Raw genomic sequence first — 21,364 nt, forward strand, 5'->3', positions numbered from 1 at the left:
GTCCTGTAACTCTAAATGTAAACCTACTGGTATGGATTCAACAGTCACCTAGTCCTGTAACTCTAAATGTAAACCTACTGGTATGGATTCAACAGTCACCTAGTCCTGTAACTCTAAATGTAAACCTACTGGTATGGATTCAACAGTCACCTAGTCCTGTAACTCTAAATGTAAACCTACTGGTATGGATTCAACAGTCACCTAGTCCTGTAACTCTAAATGTAAACCTACTGGTATGGATCAGTCACCTAGTCCTGTAACTCTAAATGTAAACCTACTGGTATGGATCAGTCACCTAGTCCTGTAACTCTAAATGTAAACCTACTGGTATGGATTCAACAGTCACCTAGTCCTGTAACTCTAAATGTAAACCTACTGGTATGGATTCAACAGTCACCTAGTCCTGTAACTCTAAATGTAAACCTACTGGTATGGATTCAACAGTCACCTAGTCCTGTAACTCTAAATGTAAACCTACTGGTATGGATCAGTCACCTAGTGCTGTAACTCTAAATGTAAACCTACTGGTATGGATCAGTCACCTAGTCCTGTAACTCTAAATGTAAACCCACTGGTATGGATTCAACAGTCACCTAGTCCTGTAACTCTAAATGTAAACATACTGGTATGGATTCAACAGTCACCTAGTCCTGTAACTCTAAATGTAAACCTACTGGTATGGATTCAACAGTCACCTAGTCCTGTAACTCTAAATGTAAACCTACTGGTATGGATTCAACAGTCACCTAGTCCTGTAACTCTAAATGTAAACCTACTGGTATGGATCAGTCACCTAGTCCTGTAACTCTAAATGTAAACCTACTGGTATAGATTCAACAGTCACCTAGTCCTGTAACTCTAAATGTAAACCTACTGGTATGGATTCAACAGTCACCTAGTCCTGTAACTCTAAATGTAAACCTACTGGTATGGATTCAACCGTCACCTAGTCCTGTAACTCTAAATGTAAACCTACTGGTATGGATTCAACAGTCACCTAGTCCTGTAACTCTAAATGTAAACCTACTGGTATGGATTCAACAGTCACCTAGTCCTGTAACTCTAAATGTAAACCTACTGGTATGGATTCAACAGTCACCTAGTCCTGTAACTCTAAATGTAAACCAACTGGTATGGATTCAACAGTCACCTAGTCCTGTAACTCTAAATGTAAACCAACTGGTATGGATTCAACAGTCACCTAGTCCTGTAACTCTAAATGTAAACCTACTGGTATGGATCAGTCACCTAGTGCTGTAACTCTAAATGTAAACCTACTGGTATGGATCAGTCACCTAGTCCTGTAACTCTAAATGTAAACCCACTGGTATGGATTCAACAGTCACCTAGTCCTGTAACTCTAAATGTAAACATACTGGTATGGATTCAACAGTCACCTAGTCCTGTAACTCTAAATGTAAACCTACTGGTATGGATTCAACAGTCACCTAGTCCTGTAACTCTAAATGTAAACCTACTGGTATGGATTCAACAGTCACCTAGTCCTGTAACTCTAAATGTAAACCTACTGGTATGGATCAGTCACCTAGTCCTGTAACTCTAAATGTAAACCTACTGGTATAGATTCAACAGTCACCTAGTCCTGTAACTCTAAATGTAAACCTACTGGTATGGATTCAACAGTCACCTAGTCCTGTAACTCTAAATGTAAACCTACTGGTATGGATTCAACCGTCACCTAGTCCTGTAACTCTAAATGTAAACCTACTGGTATGGATTCAACAGTCACCTAGTCCTGTAACTCTAAATGTAAACCTACTGGTATGGATTCAACAGTCACCTAGTCCTGTAACTCTAAATGTAAACCTACTGGTATGGATTCAACAGTCACCTAGTCCTGTAACTCTAAATGTAAACCAACTGGTATGGATTCAACAGTCACCTAGTCCTGTAACTCTAAATGTAAACCAACTGGTATGGATTCAACAGTCACCTAGTCCTGTAACTCTAAATGTAAACCTACTGGTATGGATTCAGTCACCTAGTCCTGTAACTCTAAATGTAAACCTACTGGTATGGATTCAACAGTCACCTAGTCCTGTAACTCTAAATGTAAACCTACTGGTATGGATTCAACAGTCACCTAGTCCTGTAACTCTAAATGTAAACCAACTGGTATGGATTCAACAGTCACCTAGTCCTGTAACTCTAAATGTAAACCTACTGGTATGGATTCAACAGTCACCTAGTCCTGTAACTCTAAATGTAAACCTACTGGTATAGATTCAACAGTCACCTAGTCCTGTAACTCTAAATGTAAACCTACTGGTATAGATTCAACAGTCACCTAGTCCTGTAACTCTAAATGTAAACCTACTGGTATGGATTCAACAGTCACCTAGTCCTGTAACTCTAAATGTAAACCTACTGGTATGGATTCAACCGTCACCTAGTCCTGTAACTCTAAATGTAAACCTACTGGTATGGATTCAACAGTCACCTAGTCCTGTAACTCTAAATGTAAACCTACTGGTATGGATTCAACAGTCACCTAGTCCTGTAACTCTAAATGTAAACCTACTGGTATGGATTCAACAGTCACCTAGTCCTGTAACTCTAAATGTAAACCAACTGGTATGGATTCAACAGTCACCTAGTCCTGTAACTCTAAATGTAAACCAACTGGTATGGATTCAACAGTCACCTAGTCCTGTAACTCTAAATGTAAACCTACTGGTATGGATTCAGTCACCTAGTCCTGTAACTCTAAATGTAAACCTACTGGTATGGATTCAACAGTCACCTAGTCCTGTAACTCTAAATGTAAACCTACTGGTATAGATTCAACAGTCACCTAGTCCTGTAACTCTAAATGTAAACCTACTGGTAAGGATTCAACAGTCACCTAGTCCTGTACACTGACTGGCATCAATTGATGATAGGATTTAGACAAGTTGTAAATGCAACAAGTTTTGATATTGTATCATACAATACCATTCACATAGCTTTCCCCCCAAAATGTATGGTTTGTTTACATATATTTTAGATGCTATTTATACAGAAAATGTGTATAAAACCCGCATAAACTGTATTTATAATGATGGCAATATTGTAGGTTGACAGTAATTCTAATATAGTACATCATACCTCTAATATAGAACATCATACTTCTAATATAGTACACAATACTTCTAATATAGTACATCATACTTCTAATATAGTACTTCTAATATAGAACATCATACTTCTAATATAGTACTTCTAATATAGAACATCATACTTCTAATATAGTACTTCTAATATAGAACATCATACTTCTAATATAGTACTTCTAATATAGAACATCATACTTCTAATATAGTACTTCTAATATAGTACATCATACTTCTATTTTAATGCATAAAGTAAAATCAGGATTATGCCTCTGCCATTCATTCCAAGGAGACGTTCCAATTGGATTTCTCCCTGACCAATATGGCTACCATTTTCACCCCATTCTGGAACTTTTCATAACATAGGTTTTATGACATAACCCCTCTAGTAATATAATAGGATCTCTACGGTACCAAGGATGTATATAAAAACACATCATAGGGCATGTATGTATAAATATGCATGTCTATGTTCTGTAGCCAGAGTCGGCCTGTCTGTGACCATAGCCCGCCTGTCTGTGACCATAGCCTGTCTGTCTGTCTGTGACCATAGCCTGTCTGTCTGTCTGTCTGTCTGTCTGTGACAATAGCCTGTCTGTCTGTCTGTGACTATAGCCTGTCTGTCTGCCTGTGACTATAGCCTGTCTGTCTGCCTGTGACTATAGCCTGTCTGTCTGTGACTATAGCCTGTCTGTCTGTGACTATAGCCTGTCTGTCTGTCTGTGACTAACTATAGCCTGTCTGTCTGTGACTAACTATAGCTTGTCTGTCTGTCTGTGACTATAGCCTGTCTGTCTGTCTGTCTGTGACTATAGCCTGTCTGTCTGTGACTATAGCCTGTCTGTCTGTGACTATAGCCTGTCTGTCTGTCTGTGACTATAGCCTGTCTGTGACTAACTATAGCCTGTCTGTCTGTCTGTGACTAACTATAGCCTGTCTGTCTGTCTGTGACTATAGCCTGTCTGTCTGTCTGTCTGTCTGTGACTATAGCCTGTCTGTCTGTGACTATAGCCTGTCTGTCTGTGACTATAGCCTGTCTGTCTGTCTGTCTGTGACTATAGCCTGTCTGTCTGTGACTGTAGCCTGTCTGTCTGTATGTGACTATAGCCTGTCTGTCTGTCTGTGACTATAGCCTGTCTGTCTGTCTGTGACTATAGCCTGTCTGTCTGTGACTATAGCCTGTCTGTCTGTCTGTCTGTGACTATAGCCTGTCTGTCTGTGACTATAGCCTGTCTGTCTGTGACTATAGCCTGTCTGTCTGACTATAGCCTGTCAGTCTGACTATAGCCTGTCAGTCTGACTATAGCCTGTCAGTCTGTCTGACTATAGCATGTCTGTCTGTCTGACTATAGCCTGTCTGTCTGTCTGTCTGTCTGACTATAGCATGTCTGTCTGTCTGACTATAGCCTGTCTGTCTGTCTGTCTGTCTGACTATAGCCTGTCTGTCTGTCTGTGACTATAGCCTGTCTGTCTGTCTGTCTGACTATAGCATGTCTGTCTGTCTGACTATAGCCTGTCTGTCTGTCTGTCTGTCTGACTATAGCCTGTCTGTCTGTCTGACTATAGCCTGTCTGTCTGTCTGTGACTATAGCCTGTCTGTCTGTCTGTCTGTCTGTCTGTCTGTCTGTCTGTCTGTGACTAACTATAGCCTGTCTGTCTGTCTGTCTGTGACTAACTATAGCCTGTCTGTCTGCCTGTGACTATAGCCTGTCTGTCTGTCTGTGACTATAGCCTGTCTGTCTGTCTGTGACTATAGCCTGTCTGTCTGTCTGAGACTATAGCCTGTCTGTCTGTCTGAGACTATAGCCTGTCTGTCTGTATGTGACTATAGCCTGTCTGTCTGTATGTGACTATAGCCTGTCTGTCTGTATGTGACTATAGCCTGTCTGTCTGTATGTGACTATAGCCTGTCTGTCTGTATGTGACTATAGCCTGTCTGTCTGTATGTGACTATAGCCTGTCTGTCTGTCTGTGACTATAGCCTGTCTGTCTGTCTGACTATAGCCTGTCTGTCTGTCTGCCTGTCTGTGACTATAGCCTGTCTGCCTGTCTGTGACTATAGCCTGTCTGTCTGTCTGTGACTATAGCCTGTCTGTCTGTCTGTCTGACTATAGCCTGTCTGTCTGTCTGTCTGACTATAGCCTGTCTGTCTGTCTGTCTGTGACTAGCCTGTCTGTCTGTCTGTCTGTGACTATAGCCTGTCTGTCTGTCTGTCTGTGACTATAGCCTGTCTGTCTGTGACTATATCCTGTCTGTCTGTCTGTGACTATAGCCTGTCTGTCTGTCCGTGACTATAGCCTGTCTGTCTGTCTGTGACTACAGCCTGTCTGTCTGTGACTTTAGCCTGTCTGTCTGTGACTTTAGCCTGTCTGTCTGTGACTTTAGCCTGTCTGTCTGTGACTTTAGCCTGTCTGTCTGTGACTTTAGCCTGTCTGTCTGTGACTTTAGCCTGTCTGTCTGTGACTATAGCCTGTCTGTCTGTGACTATAGCCTGTCTGTCTGTGACTATAGCCTGTCTATCTGTGACTATAGCCTGTCTGTCTGTGACTATAGCCTGCCTGTCTGTGACTATAGCCTGCCTGTCTGTGACTATAGCCTGTCTGTCTGTGACTATAGCCTGTCTGTCTGTGACTATAGCCTGTCTGTCTGTGACTATAGCCTGTCTGTCTGTGACTTTAGCCTGTCTGTCTGTGACTTTAGCCTGTCTGTCTGTGACTTTAGCCTGTCTGTCTGTGACTATAGCCTGTCTGTCTGTGACTATAGCCTGTCTGTCTGTGACTTTAGCCTGTCTGTCTGTGACTATAGCCTGTCTGTGACTATAGCCTGTCTGTGACTATAGCCTGTCTGTGACTATAGCCTGTCTGTCTGTCTGTCTGTCTGTCTGTCTGTCTGTCTGTCTGTCTGTGACTATAGCCTGTCTGTCTGTGACTATAGCCTGTCTGTCTGTGACTATAGCCTGTCTGTCTGTGACTATAGCCTGCCTGTCTGTGACTATAGCCTGTCTGTCTGTGTATTTAATGCGAAGAGCGTCTGTCTCAAGCCTCTTGGAAGAGGAGGACACATCACTGGTGGCGTCAAGGCGTCGCCAAGGAGAGGGATGACAACATCTCTCTTAAAAGACATCAGGCTGTGCAGCTATGTCCCGTTACCGTGGCAACACGTTCCAGAGAACCGCCCACGTCGCTGATGCAAGAACAGAACAGGGAGAGAGCTTTTGTTGCCGTTTCTGGATGGTTCTCAAGGTAACTCAGGAAACACATCACACAGTTTCACTCTCTTCAACTACCTGTTATGTTTCACCAAAACACCCACTAACAGATAGCACCCCCTCTCTCCTGTGTAACCCCTTGTCTACAGGTCTGAGCTAACAGATAGCACCCCTCTCTCCTGTGTAACCCCTTGTCTACAGGTCTGAGCTAACAGATAGCACCCCTCTCTCCTGTGTAACCCCTTGTCTACAGGTCTGAGCTAACAGATAGCACCCCTCTCTCCTGTGTAACCCCTTGTCTACAGGTCTGAGCTAACAGATAGCACCCCTCTCTCCTGTGTAACGCCTTGTCTACAGGTCTGAGCTAACAGATAGCACCCCTCTCTCCTGTGTAACGCCTTGTCTACAGGTCTGAGCTAACAGATAGCACCCCTCTCTCCTGTGTAACCCCTTGTCTACAGGTCTGAGCTAACAGATAGCACCCCTCTCTCCTGTGTAACGCCTTGTCTACAGGTCTGAGCTAACAGATAGCACCCCTCTCTCCTGTGTAACGCCTTGTCTACAGGTCTGAGCTAACAGATAGCACCCCTCTCTCCTGTGTAACCCCTTGTCTACAGGTCTGAGCTAACAGATAGCACCCCTCTCTCCTGTGTAACCCCTTGTCTACAGGTCTGAGCTAACAGATAGCACCCCTCTCTCCTGCGTAACCCCTTGTCTACAGGTCTGAGCTAACAGATAGCACCCCTCTCTCCTGCGTAACCCCTTGTCTACAGGTCTGGGCTAACAGATAGCACCCCTCTCTACTGCGTAACCCCTTGTCTACAGGTCTGAGCTAACAGATAGCACCCCCTCTCTCCTGTGTAACCCCTTGTCTACAGGTCTGAGCTAACAGATAGCACCCCTCTCTCCTGTGTAACCCCTTGTCTACAGGTCTGAGCTAACAGATAGCACCCCTCTCTCCTGTGTAACCCCTTGTCTACAGGTCTGAGCTAACAGATAGCACCCCTCTCTACTGCGTAACCCCTTGTCTACAGGTCTGAGCTAACAGATAGCACCCCTCTCTCCTGCGTAACCCCTTGTCTACAGGTCTGAGCTAACAGATAGCACCCCTCTCTCCTGCGTAACCCCTTGTCTACAGGTCTGAGCTAACAGATAGCACCCCTCTCTCCTGTGTAACCCCTTGTCTACAGGTCTGAGCTAACAGATAGCACCCCTCTCTCCTGTGTAACCCCCTGTCTACAGGTCTGAGCTGACAGATAGCACCCCTCTCTCCTGTGTAACCCCTTGTCTACAGGTCTGAGCTAACAGATAGCACCCCTCTCTCCTGTGTAACGCCTTGTCTACAGGTCTGAGCTAACAGATAGCACCCCTCTCTCCTGCGTAACCCCTTGTCTACAGGTCTGAGCTAACAGATAGCACCCCTCTCTCCTGTGTAACCCCTTGTCTACAGGTCTGAGCTAACAGATAGCACCCCCTCTCTCCTGCGTAACCCCTTGTCTACAGGAGAGCATTGAGGAGAGTGAGGAGGGGAAAGAGGAGAGTGGGGAGGAGGGGAAAGACAGAAGAGAGCAGCGAGGGGAGGGGAGGAGGGGAGGGAGGAGAGCAGGGAGGGAGGAGAGGAAAGAGGGAGGAGAGCATTGAGGAGAGTGAGGAGGGAGGAGAGTGAGGAGGGGAAAGAGGAGAGTGGGGAGGAGGGGAAAGACAGAGGAGAGCAGCGAGGGGAGGGGAGGGAGGAGAGCAGGGAGGGGAGGGAGGAGAGCAGGGAGGGGAGGGGTCATTTAGCAGATGCTCTTAATCAGAGAGACTTACAGTAGTGAGTGCATACATTTTCGTACTGGTCTCCGGTGGGAATCGAACCCTCAACCCTGGTGTTGCAAGCACCATGCTCTACCAACACATACACACACTATTGTGTGGGAGAGATGGTAACTATAACCATGTTGGTGAGACCAGAGACAGAGCAGGGCCTAGGGAATGTGTATACACACACACACACACACACACACCGAGACACCAACAAAACCATGTCAACACACTCCCACAGGCTTTTACACGTCACCGATGATGACATGAATGCACAAACACAGGCTGACATATACATTTGCAGTCTGTACACACACACACACACTTTTGTGGAGACAAAGAGACAGAGGGTTAGTCCTGGAACCAATCATTATTACCCCCTCTTCAATTTGTGAAACGTTAAATTACTTGTGACTGTGTCCAATTTCATCCAAAGCTCTTGAGACCTCCCTCTCTGTCTCCTCTCTCTCTCCATCCCTCTCTGTCTCCTCTCTCTCTCCATCCCTCTCTGTCTCCTCTCTCCATTCCTCCCTCTGTCTCCTCTCTCCATCCCTCTCTGTCTCCTCTCTCTCTCTCTCTCCATCCCTCTGTCTCCTCTCTCCATTCCTCCCTCTGTCTCCTCTCTCCATCCCGCTCTCCTCCCTTCTCTCCATCCCTCTCTCCCCTTCTCTCCTCTCTCCATCCCTCTTGCTCTCCCTTTCTCCTCTCTCCATCCCTCTCTCCATTTCTTCTCTCTCCACCCCTCTCTCCTCCCCTCTCTCCCTTTCTCCATCCCTCTCTCCCTTTCTCCATCCCTCTCTCCCTTTCTCCATCCCTCTCTCCCTTTCTCCATCCCTCTCTCCCTTTCTCCATCCCTCTCTCCCTCTCTCCATCTATTTCTTCATCTTTCTCTCTGTCAACCTTTCCATAATATCCCTCCCCTTTAACTGAGGCGTTCTACCGCCACTGGAAATTCCCCCAGAAGTAGCACAATGTTGTTGATCATCCCTGGGGTCGCTCCTCTTTTCAGCCCGCTGTAGCTAGCGACTGACAGTTGTGGCTGCTTTGCGTGATGTATTGTTCTCTCTACCTTCTTGCCCTTGTGCTGTTGGTCTGTGTCCAATAACGTACCATGTTTGTGCTGCTGCTACCATGTTGTGCTGCTGCTACCATGTTGTGCTGCTTCTACCATGTTGCGCTGCTGCTACCATGTTGCTCTTCTTCTACCATGTTGTGCTCTTTTGCTACCATGTTGTGCTGCTGCTACCATGTTGTGCTGCTGCTACCATGTTGTGCTGCTGCTACCATGTTGTGTTGCTGCTACCATGTTGTGCTGCTGCTACCATGTTGTGTTTCTGCTACCATGTTGTGCTGCTGCTACCATGTTGCGCTGCTGCTACCATGTTGCGCTGCTGCTACCATGTTGCGCTGCTGCTACCATGTTGCGCTGCTGCTACCATGTTGCGCTGCTGCTACCATGTTGCTCTGCTGCTACCATGTTGCGCTGCTGCTACCATGTTTCTCTGCTGCTACCATGTTGTGCTGCTGCTACCATGTTGCTCTGATGCTACCATGTTGTGCTGCTGCTACCATGTTGTGCTGCTGCTACCATGTTGCTCTGCTGCTACCATGTTGTGCTGCTGCTACCATGTTGCTCTGCTGCTACCATGTTGTGCTGCTGCTACCATGTTGCGCTGCTGCTACCATGTTGCGCTGCTGCTACCATGTTGCGCTGCTGCTACCATGTTGCGCTGCTGCTACCATGTTGTGCTGCTGCTACCATGTTGTGCTGCTGCTACCATGTTGTGTTTCTTCTACCATGTTGTGCTTCTTCTACCATGTTGTGCTGCTGCTACCATGTTGCTCTGCTTCTACCATGTTGTGCTGCTCCTACCATGTTGCTCTGCTGCTACCATGTTGTGTTTCTTCTACCATGTTGTTCTGCTGCTACCATGTTGTGTTTCTGCTACCATGTTGTGTTTCTTCTACCATGTTGTGCTGCTTCTACCATGTTGTGCTGCTGCTACCATGTTGTGCTGCTGCTACCATGTTGCTCTGCTGCTACCATGATGTGCTGCTGCTACCATGTTGTGTTTCTGCTACCATGTTGTGCTTCTGCTACCATGTTGTGCTTCTGCTACCATGTTGCTCTTCTGCTACCATGTTGTGCTGCTGCTACCATGTTGCTCTGCTGCTACCATGTTGTGTTGCTGCTACCATGTTGTGCTGCTGCTACCATGTTGTGCTGCTGCTACCATGTTGTGTTTCTGCTACCATGTTGCTCTGCTGCTACCATGTTGTGCTGCTGCTACCATGTTGTGTTTCTGCTACCATGTTGTGTTTCTGCTACCATGTTGTTGTCATGTTGTGCTGCCATGCCGTGTCTCTGTTGTCGTGATGTGTGTTTTGTCCTGTATGTTTATTTTTAATCCCAGCCCCCATTGCCACAGGAGGCCGTCGTTGTAAATAAGTATTTGTTCTTAACTGACTTGCCTAGTTAAATAAAAAGGTTAAAGAAAACATTTAATATAAATAACAAATAGACTGGAGGGGCTGTGGTGAAAACTAGTGCACTAGAATAAGGAGGCTGGAGTTTGGGATGCTGGAGCCTATAGGTTAATGAAGGGTAGCTTTACCTGCCCCGGTAGTCAAAATGACAGAGTGCCTCGTGAAAAAGGTGAAGGTTTATACTGTAGAGCTCTGTGTGTGTGTGTGTGTGTGTGTGTGTGTGTGTGTGTGTGTGTGTGTGTGTGTGTGTGTGTGTGTGTGTGTGTGTGTGTGTGTGTGTGTGTGTGTGTGTGTGTGTGTAGATGTTTAGAAAGAAGAATTGGCCCTAGATGAATTGAATATTCAGAGAATGAGAACATTCTAACAGCCAGGAGGTCTGCTATATATCTGCCTCCCTCCAAACTACCCCCCCAAAGCATCTCCCTCCAAACCTCCCTCCCTCAAACTACCCCCCCAAAGCATCTCCCTCCAAACCTCCCTCCCCCAAACTACCCCCCCAAAGCATCTCCCTCCAAACCTCCCTCCCCCAAACTACCCCCCCAAAGCATCTCCCTCCAAACCTCCCTCCCCCAAACTACCCCCCCAAAGCATCTCCCTTCAAACCTCCCTCCCCCAAACTACCCCCCCAAAGCATCTCCCTCCAAACTACCCCCCCCCAAAGCATCTCCCTCCAAACTACCCCCCCCCAAACTACCCCCCCAAAGCATCTCCCTCCAAACTACCCCCCCAAACTACCCCCCCAAAGCATCTCCCTCCAAACATCCCTCCCCCAAACGACCCCCCCAAAGCATCTCCCTCCCCCAAACTACCCCCCCCCCCCCCCACACATCTCCCTCCAAACCTCCCTCCCCCAAACTACCCCCCTCCCCAACCCATCTCCCTCCAACCACCATACCTCCCTTCCTTCTCTCCCCCAAACTACCCCTCCCATCTCCCTCCAAACCTCCTCCCGGGTAGGGTGCTTCCCTGGTAAAGACTCCTAATGTCTCTCTGCCTTCCCTGGTAAAGACTCATCTCTTGGCTGCATTTCCTCTCTGACCCCTCCAGACTGTGACCCACCCCCCTCCCCAGGCTGTGACCCCCCCCCCCCCCTCCCAAAGGCTGTGACCCCTCCAGACTATGACCCACACCCCCTCCCCAGGCTGTGACCCCCCCCTCCAGGGAGTGACCCCCCCCCCCCCCCCTCCCCTCCCAAAGGCTGTGACCCCCCCCCCTCTCCAGACTATGACCCACACCCCCTCCCCAGGCTGTGATCCCCCCCCCCTCCCCCCTCCAGACTATGACTCACCCCCACTCCCCAGGCTGTGACCCCCCCCCCCCCCCACTCCCCAGGCTGTGACCCCCCCAGGCTGTAAGACTCAATAAAAACACACACTACTTACACAACAACAGAGGTCACTTCTTTACACCCGAGTTGTTTAGCAGCGTGCCTTAAACACACACACATGTGTGTGTGGTGTGTGCGTAAGCATGTGTTTGGTATGCGTGCCTGTGTGTGTCTGTGTACCCAGTTTGTTCTTTAGCCACTAGAGAATAAATCCATAATGGATCAAGACAAATGGAAAACAGATTGAGAGTTAAAGAGTAGCTGGCTATCGCCTTACTGTAATACTCTTCATAGGGTTACCGTGCATCGTAACTTCACAACGCCCGTTCTCCTCCGAGAGACAATTAGGATAACAAGAGATCAATACAGACTGTTAGTAAAAGAGTGCTGCTGTATGTTGGTTTCTCAGATGATACATTAAAGTTGCTGCTCCAAACCAACAGACCAACCTGCCTGCATCCCAAATGGCACCCTTGTCTCTATTTGGTGCACTACTTTTGAACCAGGAAATTGACCTATCAACTTGCAAGGTAGTATAGCAGTCAGTCAGTAGTTATGAAATGTGAAAGAGGAAGTGGTGATGTTACATTTCTCTCAGACTACTGGGATCCCTTCTGCTTCCCTGGTAAAGACTCAACCTTCCCTGGTAGAGACACTACCTTCCCTGGTAAAGACTCCACCTTCCCTGGTAAAGACTCCACCTTCCCTGGTAAAGACTCCACCTTCCCTGGTAAAGACTCCTTCTGCTTCCCTGGTAAAGACTCCTTCTGCTTCCCTGGTAAAGACTCCTCTCCACCTTCCCTGGTAAAGACTCCTCTCCACCTTCCCTGGTAAAGACTCCTCTATGTTTCTCCACCTTCCCTGGTAAAGACTCCTCTCCCTCCCCAACTTCCCTGGTAAAGACCCCTCTCCCTCGTCACCTTCCCTGGTAAAGACCCCTCTCCCTCGTCACCTTCCCTGGTAAAGACCCCTCTCCCTCGTCACCTTCCCTGGTAAAGACCCCTCTCCCTCGTCACCTTCCCTGGTAAAGACTCCTCTATGTTTCTCCACATTCCCTGGTAAAGACTCCTCTCCCTCCCCAACTTCCCTGGTAAAGACCCCTCTCCCTCGTCACCTTCCCTGGTAAAGACCCCTCTCCCTCGTCACCTTCCCTGGTAAAGACCCCTCTCCCTCGTCACCTTCCCTGGTAAAGACCCCTCTCCCTCGTCACCTTCCCTGGTAAAGACCCCTCTCCCTCGTCACCTTCCCTGGTAAAGACCCCTCTCCCTCGTCACCTTCCCTGGTAAAGACCCCTCTCCCTCGTCACCTTCCCTGGTAAAGACCCCTCTCCCTCGTCACCTTCCCTGGTAAAGACCCCTCTCCCTCGTCACCTTCCCTGGTAAAGACCCCTCTCCCTCGTCACCTTCCCTGGTAAAGACCCCTCTCCCTCTTCACCTTCCCTGGTAAAGACCCCTCTCCCTCGTCACCTTCCCTGGTAAAGACCCCTCTCCCTCGTCACCTTCCTTGGTAAAGACTCCTCTCCCTCCCCACCTTCCCTGGTAAAGACTCCTCTATGTTTCTCTGCCTTCCCTGGTAAAGACCCCTCTATGTTTCTCTACCTTCCCTGGTAAAGACCCCTCTCCCTCTCCACCTTCCCTGGTAAAGACTCCTCCCACTCCCCACCTTCCCTGGTAAAGACCCCTCTCCCTCGTCACCTTCCCTGGTAAAGACCCCTCTCCCTCGTCACCTTCCCTGGTAAAGACCCCTCTCCCTCGTCACCTTCCCTGGTAAAGACTCCTCTATGTTTCTCCACATTCCCTGGTAAAGACTCCTCTATGTTTCTCTGCCTTCCCTGGTAAAGACTCCTCTATGTTTCTCTACCTTCCCTGGTAAAGACCCCTCTCCCTCGTCACCTTCCCTGGTAAAGACCCCTCTCCCTCGTCACCTTCCCTGGTAAAGACCCCTCTCCCTCGTCACCTTCCCTGGTAAAGACTCCTCTATGTTTCTCCACATTCCCTGGTAAAGACTCCTCTCCCTCCCCAACTTCCCTGGTAAAGACCCCTCTCCCTCGTCACCTTCCCTGGTAAAGACCCCTCTCCCTCGTCACCTTCCCTGGTAAAGACCCCTCTCCCTCGTCACCTTCCCTGGTAAAGACCCCTCTCCCTCGTCACCTTCCCTGGTAAAGACCCCTCTCCCTCGTCACCTTCCCTGGTAAAGACCCCTCTCCCTCGTCACCTTCCCTGGTAAAGACCCCTCTCCCTCGTCACCTTCCCTGGTAAAGACCCCTCTCCCTCTTCACCTTCCCTGGTAAAGACCCCTCTCCCTCGTCACCTTCCCTGGTAAAGACTCCTCTCCCTCGTCACCTTCCTTGGTAAAGACTCCTCTCCCTCCCCACCTTCCCTGGTAAAGACTCCGCTATGTTTCTCTGCCTTCCCTGGTAAAGACCCCTCTATGTTTCTCTACCTTCCCTGGTAAAGACCCCTCTCCCTCCCCACCTTCCCTGGTAAAGACTCCTCCCACTCCCCACCTTCCCTGGTAAAGACCCCTCTCCCTCGTCACCTTCCCTGGTAAAGACCCCTCTCCCTCGTCACCTTCCCTGGTAAAGACCCCTCTCCCTCGTCACCTTCCCTGGTAAAGACTCCTCTATGTTTCTCCACATTCCCTGGTAAAGACTCCTCTATGTTTCTCTGCCTTCCCTGGTAAAGACTCCTCTATGTTTCTCTACCTTCCCTGGTAAAGACTCCTCTCCCTCCCCACCTTCCCTGGTAAAGACCCCTCTCCCTCGTCACCTTCCCTGGTAAAGACCCCTCTCCCTCGTCACCTTCCCTGGTAAAGACCCCTCTCCCTCGTCACCTTCCCTGGTAAAGACCCCTCTCCCTCGTCACCTTCCCTGGTAAAGACTCCTCTATGTTTCTCCACATTCCCTGGTAAAGACTCCTCTCCCTCCCCAACTTCCCTGGTAAAGACCCCTCTCCCTCGTCACCTTCCCTGGTAAAGACCCCTCTCCCTCGTCACCTTCCCTGGTAAAGACCCCTCTCCCTCGTCACCTTCCCTGGTAAAGACCCCTCTCCCTCGTCACCTTCCCTGGTAAAGACCCCTCTCCCTCGTCACCTTCCCTGGTAAAGACCCCTCTCCCTCGTCACCTTCCCTGGTAAAGACCCCTCTCCCTCGTCACCTTCCCTGGTAAAGACCCCTCTCCCTCGTCACCTTCCCTGGTAAAGACCCCTCTCCCTCGTCACCTTCCCTGGTAAAGACCCCTCTCCCTCGTCACCTTCCCTGGTAAAGACCCCTCTCCCTCGTCACCTTCCCTGGTAAAGACTCCTCTATGTTTCTCCACATTCCCTGGTAAAGACTCCTCTCCCTCCCCAACTTCCCTGGTAAAGACCCCTCTCCCTCGTCACCTTCCCTGGTAAAGACCCCTCTCCCTCGTCACCTTCCCTGGTAAAGACCCCTCTCCCTCGTCACCTTCCCTGGTAAAGACCCCTCTCCCTCGCGACCTTCCCTGTTAAAGACCCCTCTCCCTCGCGACCTTCCCTGTTAAAGACCCCTCTCCCTCGTCACCTTCCCTGGTAAAGACCCCTCTCCCTCGTCACCTTCCCTGTTAAAGACCCCTCTCCCTCGTCACCTTCCCTGGTAAAGACCCCTCTCCCTCGTCACCTTCCCTGGTAAAGACTCCTCTATGTTTCTCTACCTTCCCTGGTAAAGACCCCTCTCCCTCGTCACCTTCCCTGGTAAAGACCCCTCTCCCTCGTCACCTTCCCTGGTAAAGACCCCTCTCCCTCGTCACCTTCCCTGGTAAAGACCCCTCTCCCTCGTCACCTTCCCTGGTAAAGACCCCTCTCCCTCGTCACCTTCCCTGGTAAAGACCCCTCTCCCTCGTCACCTTCCCTGGTAAAGACCCCTCTCCCTCGTCACTTTCCCTGGTAAAGACCCCTCTCCCTCGTCACCTTCCCTGGTAAAGACCCCTCTCCCTCGTCACCTTCCCTGGTAAAGACCCCTCTCCCTCTTCACCTTCCCTGGTAAAGACCCCTCTCCCTCTCCACCTTCCCTGGTAAAGACTCCTCTCCCTCGTCACCTTCCCTGGTAAAGACACCTCTCCCTCTCCACCTTCCCTGGTAAAGACCCCTCTCCCTCGTCACCTTCCCTGGTAAAGACCCCTCTCCCTCGTCAGCTTCACTGGTAAAGACTCCACCTTCCCTGGTAAAGACTCCTCTCCACCTTCCCTGGTAAAGACTCCTCTCCACTTTCCCTGGTAAAGACCCCTCTCCCTCTTCACCTTCCCTGGTAAAGACTCCTCTCCCTCGTCACCTTCCCTGGTAAAGACCCCTCTCCCTCGTCACCTTCCCTGGTAAAGACTCCTCTCCCTCGTCACCTTCCCTGGTAAAGACTCCTCTCCCTCGTCACCTTCCCTGGTAAAGGCCCCTCTCCCTCGTCACCTTCCCTGGTAAAGACTCCTCTCCCTCGTCACCTTCCCTGGTAAAGACTCCTCTCCCTCGTCACTTTCCCTGGTAAAGACCCCTCTCCCTCGTCACCTTCCCTGGTAAAGACTCCTCTCCCTCGTCACCTTCCCTGGTAAAGACCCCTCTCCCTCTTCACCTTCCTTGGTAAAGACCCCTCTCCACCTTCCCTGGTAAAGACCCCTCTCCCTCGTCACCTTCCCTGGTAAAGACCCCTCTCCCTCGTCACCTTCCCTGGTAAAGACCCCTCTCCCTCGTCACCTTCCCTGGTAAAGACCCCTCTCCCTCGTCACCTTCCCTGGTAAAGACCCCTCTCCCTCGTCACTTTCCCTGGTAAAGACCCCTCTCCCTCGTCACCTTCCCTGGTAAAGACCCCTCTCCCTCGTCACCTTCCCTGGTAAAGACCCCTCTCCCTCTCCACCTTCCCTGGTAAAGACCCCTCTCCCTCTCCACCTTCCCTGGTAAAGACTCCTCTCCCTCGTCACCTTCCCTGGTAAAGACCCCTCTCCCTCTCCACCTTCCCTGGTAAAGACCCCTCTCCCTCGTCACCTTCCCTGGTAAAGACCCCTCTCCCTCGTCAGCTTCCCTGGTAAAGACTCCACCTTCCCTGGTAAAGACTCCTCTCCACCTTCCCTGGTAAAGACTCCTCTCCACTTTCCCTGGTAAAGACCCCTCTCCCTCTTCACCTTCCCTGGTAAAGACTCCTCTCCCTCGTCACCTTCCCTGGTAAAGACCCCTCTCCCTCGTCACCTTCCCTGGTAAAGACTCCTCTCCCTCGTCACCTTCCCTGGTAAAGACCCCTCTCCCTCGTCACCTTCCCTGGTAAAGACCCCTCTCCCTCTTCACCTTCCCTGGTAAAGACTCCTCTCCCTCGTCACCTTCCCTGGTAAAGACTCCTCTCCCTCGTCACTTTCCCTGGTAAAGACCCCTCTCCCTCGTCACCTTCCCTGGTAAAGACTCCTCTCCCTCGTCACCTTCCCTGGTAAAGACCCCTCTCCCTCTTCACCTTCCTTGGTAAAGACCCCTCTCTACCTTCCCTGGTAAAGACCCCTCTCCCTCGTCACCTTCCCCGGTAAAGACTCCTCCCCCTCGTCACCTTCCCTGGTAAAGACCCCTCTCCCTCCCCACCTTCCCTGGTAAAGACTCCTCCCACTCCCCACCTTCCCTGGTAAAGACCCCTCTCCCTCGTCACCTAAGGACTGAACGTAACATCGATTGAGTTAGGCTATTACATGATACTCTAATTTTCCCTATACCCATCATGAGGTTGTTACTGTACAACCTAGCCTATGAATTAAAGTTTACAACGTAGGTGCACAGGTCGAGAGAAACATTTGACTAATCAAGATGACAGAGAGTGACACATTCAATACCTCCTTGCACACTCTTGCCTGCATCTAGCTGATCTAAGGTATAATCATTAGTCCAACAGTTGCAAATTAGTTTCTACTGGACAAATTCAGCTATGCTAATTCTTGTTAAAGAAAAAAATTCATACAAATAATAATAATTTTTCAACAGAATCGGCGGACGGAATACACCCCTGATCACACTCAAACAGTTCACTTTCATAGAAGCCACATACTGATCACTTTGCTTGTCGTATAATTCCTTCTCACATCTACGTGCTCTCCTCCTCTCACCGTTTCCCTTCGCTTGTGGACTTCAGTGAACACCACATCAGCTGTCTGTGACCATGCAAAAATTAAAATTATACAAAAAATAAAAATGTCTTAGCTTTTTAACTTTCCAAGCCAAAACTTCATATCCTGAACTCTACGCACAGCCTACAACGTTGAAACCATATTAGCTAACGTCATAGCTAGTCAACATATCTATTAGAACTAATGAGTTAGTAAACTGTTACTATCATGCAGTACAGTGTACAGTCAGCAAATAGTTTAGCAGTTACACTGGCGGGCCCCGGTGGCAATAAATTAATAAAACCAAAAGCTTACCTTGACTTGGAAGAGTTCCAGTGTTGGCTAGACTTAGCCAGCTAGCTAACATATCATCCCTCTCTGTTTGAGTAGGCTAAACTAGCTAGCTTAGTGAAAAACAAATTCAACAAAATATAGGTAGCTAGCTCTCTCGCTTCTCATTCATTTTTAAAGAAATGAATTTGTTCAAAACTGTTCAACTATTGTCTTTGAGTCAACTACTCACCACATTTTATGCACTAGTGCTAGCTAGCTGTAGCTTATGATTTCAGTACTAGATTCATTCTCTGATCCTTTGATTGGGTGGACAACATGTCAGTTCATGCTGCAAGAGCTCCGATAGGCTGGAGGACATCCTCCGGAAGTTGTCATAATTACTGTGTAAGTCTATGGAAGGGGGTGAGAACCTAGTTGAGGCTACGAGGTTTTGTATTGAAGTCAATGTACCCAGAAGAGGACGGAAGCTAGCTGGCCTCCGGCTACACCATGGTGCTACCCTACAGAGTGCTGTTGAGGCTACTGTAGACCTTCATTGCAAAACAGTGTGTATATGAATGAATATATTTCGTATAGTTTTATCTAAAAATAATAATTTTGTATTTTTATGACTGAGGAGGATGTTCCTCTCCTTCCTCCTCTGAGGAGCCTCCACTGATGTACAATATATTTTAAAAGACAGTATAGAACCTGGAACTGAAGCCAAACAGGGTGGAGGTGAGGATTAGAGATCACATGCGAACATGTCGACGGAGAGATGTTAAATCGGATGATCTCTTGTCAACACACACAGGTCAAAGGTCTTCCGGGGTCTACAGTACTGGAATGTATCAGTTTAAATCTTGAACCAGAGAAACAAAAAAATAACTGCGATAGATTGAATATGTTTCATAGGATCAGAGATATGAAATCCTAGAGGCTTGAGAGAGGGGCTCCTCGCTTAAATAGTATTTAATAAAACATTCTGCTCCAGGAATAGATGGCCGTGTGCTCGCCGCTTTCCAGCACCAATGACGGCTGGCTAGGTGAGCGAGTGTAGCAAAGAAGAACGTATTACGTAGAGTAGAAGAACGTATTACGTAGAGTAGAAGAACGTATTACGTAGAGTAGAAGAACGTATTACGTAGAGTAGAAGAACGTATTACGTAGAGTAGAAGAACTCTGGAGGATGGGTTCATTTGAATATGATCACTGAATTCAGACAGATGTTGTCAGCAGGAGCCATTCAAAATGGGAATTCATTCGTTTGAATACAAGATATTAATTCACCGGGTAATTTAAATGCGAGTCAGAGATTGGACAGGTCATTTAACTAGAGGAAGTTGATTGGACAGGTAATCTAATTAGAAGAGAAAGACAGTCCTTAAGATCTGCTTTCTGCGTCAGAGGATACTGTGTTTGGGGTGTGTGTTTCTGTGTTCTGGGGTGACGTGTGTCCCTGTCCGTCGTTTCCCTACTCACCCTCCTGGTGTTGTCAAGGACCTTGGGGTCTGGCCGGCCGTAGTTGGGAGGGTTGGCGTAGGGGTCGTACCCCAGACGGGACAACATGGGGGCGATGACGGGCATGTCCCTCAGTACGTCCGCAGGGATCTTGCCTACCCACTTAGATAAGGCCTCCACATTGACTGGCTTTATCACCTGGTCTGTAGACCTCTCCACCCTGCAGAGAGAGAGAGAGAGCGAGAGAGAGAGAGAAAACACCACAGTTAGCATTGTAGCGTCCCCCCCCAGAAGACCATTGACTAGCTAGCATCATTCAAGGCATCCTTGCTTGAGGTACTGGTACTCACTTATAATTGGATTAGTGAGAGTAATGAGATGGAAACCTACTTCCTGATGACCTCTAGCGAGAGAGGAAGAAAGGCTGCTTTTTGAAAGTGATCTAACAGATGAACACACACCAGCATCCTCTAAGGCACTGCTAGTTGAACAACACTTTTGTCAGACACGTTGATAGCATGATGTTAGCATTGTTAAGGAATGGTTCAACATTATCCCTCGATAGCATGATGTTAGCATTGTTAAGGAATGGTTCAACATTATTCCTCGATAGCATGATGTGGGCATTAAGGAATGGTTCAACATTATCCCTTGATAGCATGATGTTAGCATTGTTAAGGAATGGTTCAACATTATCCCTCGATAGCATGATGTTAGCATTATTAAGGAATGGTCCAACATTATCCCCTGATAGCATGATGTTAGCATTATTAAGGAATGGTTCAACATTATCCCCTGATAGCATGATGTTAGCATTATTAAGGAATGGTTCAACATTATCCCTCGATAGCATGATGTTAGCATTATTAAGGAATGGTTCAACATTATCCCTTGATAGCATGATGTTAGCATTATTAAGGAATGGTTCAACATTATCCCTCAATAGCATGATGTTAGCATTAAGGAATGGTTCAACATTATCCCCTGATCGCATGATGTTAGCATTATTAAGGAATGGTCCAACATTATCCCCTGATAGCATGATGTTAGCATTATTAAGGAATGGTTCAACATTATCCCCTGATAGCATGATGTTAGCATTATTAAGGAATGGTTCAACATTATCCCTCAATAGCATGATGTTAGCATTAAGGAATGGTTCAACATTATCCCCTGATCGCATGATGTTAGCATTATTAAGGAATGGTTCAACATTATCCCTCGCTAGCATGATGTTAGCATTATTAGGGAATGGTTCAACATTATCCCTTGATAGCATGATGTTAGCATTATTAAGGAATGGTTCAACATTATCCCTCAATAGCATGATGTTAGCATTAAGGAATGGTTCAACATTATCCCTTGATAACATGGTTTTAGCATTAAGGAATGGTTCAACATTATCCCGCGATAGCATGATGTCAACATTATCCCTCGATAGCATGCTGTTAGCATTAAGGAATGGTTCAACATTATCCCTTGATAGCATGATGTTAGCATTAAGGAATGGTCAAACATTATCCCTTGATAGCAGGATGTTAGCATTAAGGAATGGTCCAACATTATCCCTTGACAGCATGATGTTTGCATTATTAAGGAATGGTTCAACATTA

General features: G+C 48.1%; 1 protein-coding gene across 3 annotated transcripts in view; it reads right to left on the reverse strand.

Moving 5' to 3' along the window:
- The window catches only part of LOC139549569 (protein-tyrosine sulfotransferase 1-like), a 92,930-nt gene that overhangs the window by 24,907 nt on the left and 46,659 nt on the right, over positions 1 to 21,364 (reverse strand). For all 3 annotated transcript variants that reach the window (XM_071360202.1, XM_071360204.1, XM_071360203.1), the window contains exon 3: positions 19,773 to 19,971. In XM_071360202.1, coding sequence (XP_071216303.1) covers positions 19,773 to 19,971 — 199 coding nt within the window. The remainder of the gene's footprint in view (positions 1 to 19,772; positions 19,972 to 21,364) is intronic.

Source organism: Salvelinus alpinus, chromosome 22, assembly GCF_045679555.1.
Source record: "Salvelinus alpinus chromosome 22, SLU_Salpinus.1, whole genome shotgun sequence".
Classification (NCBI taxonomy): Eukaryota; Metazoa; Chordata; class Actinopteri; order Salmoniformes; family Salmonidae; genus Salvelinus; species Salvelinus alpinus.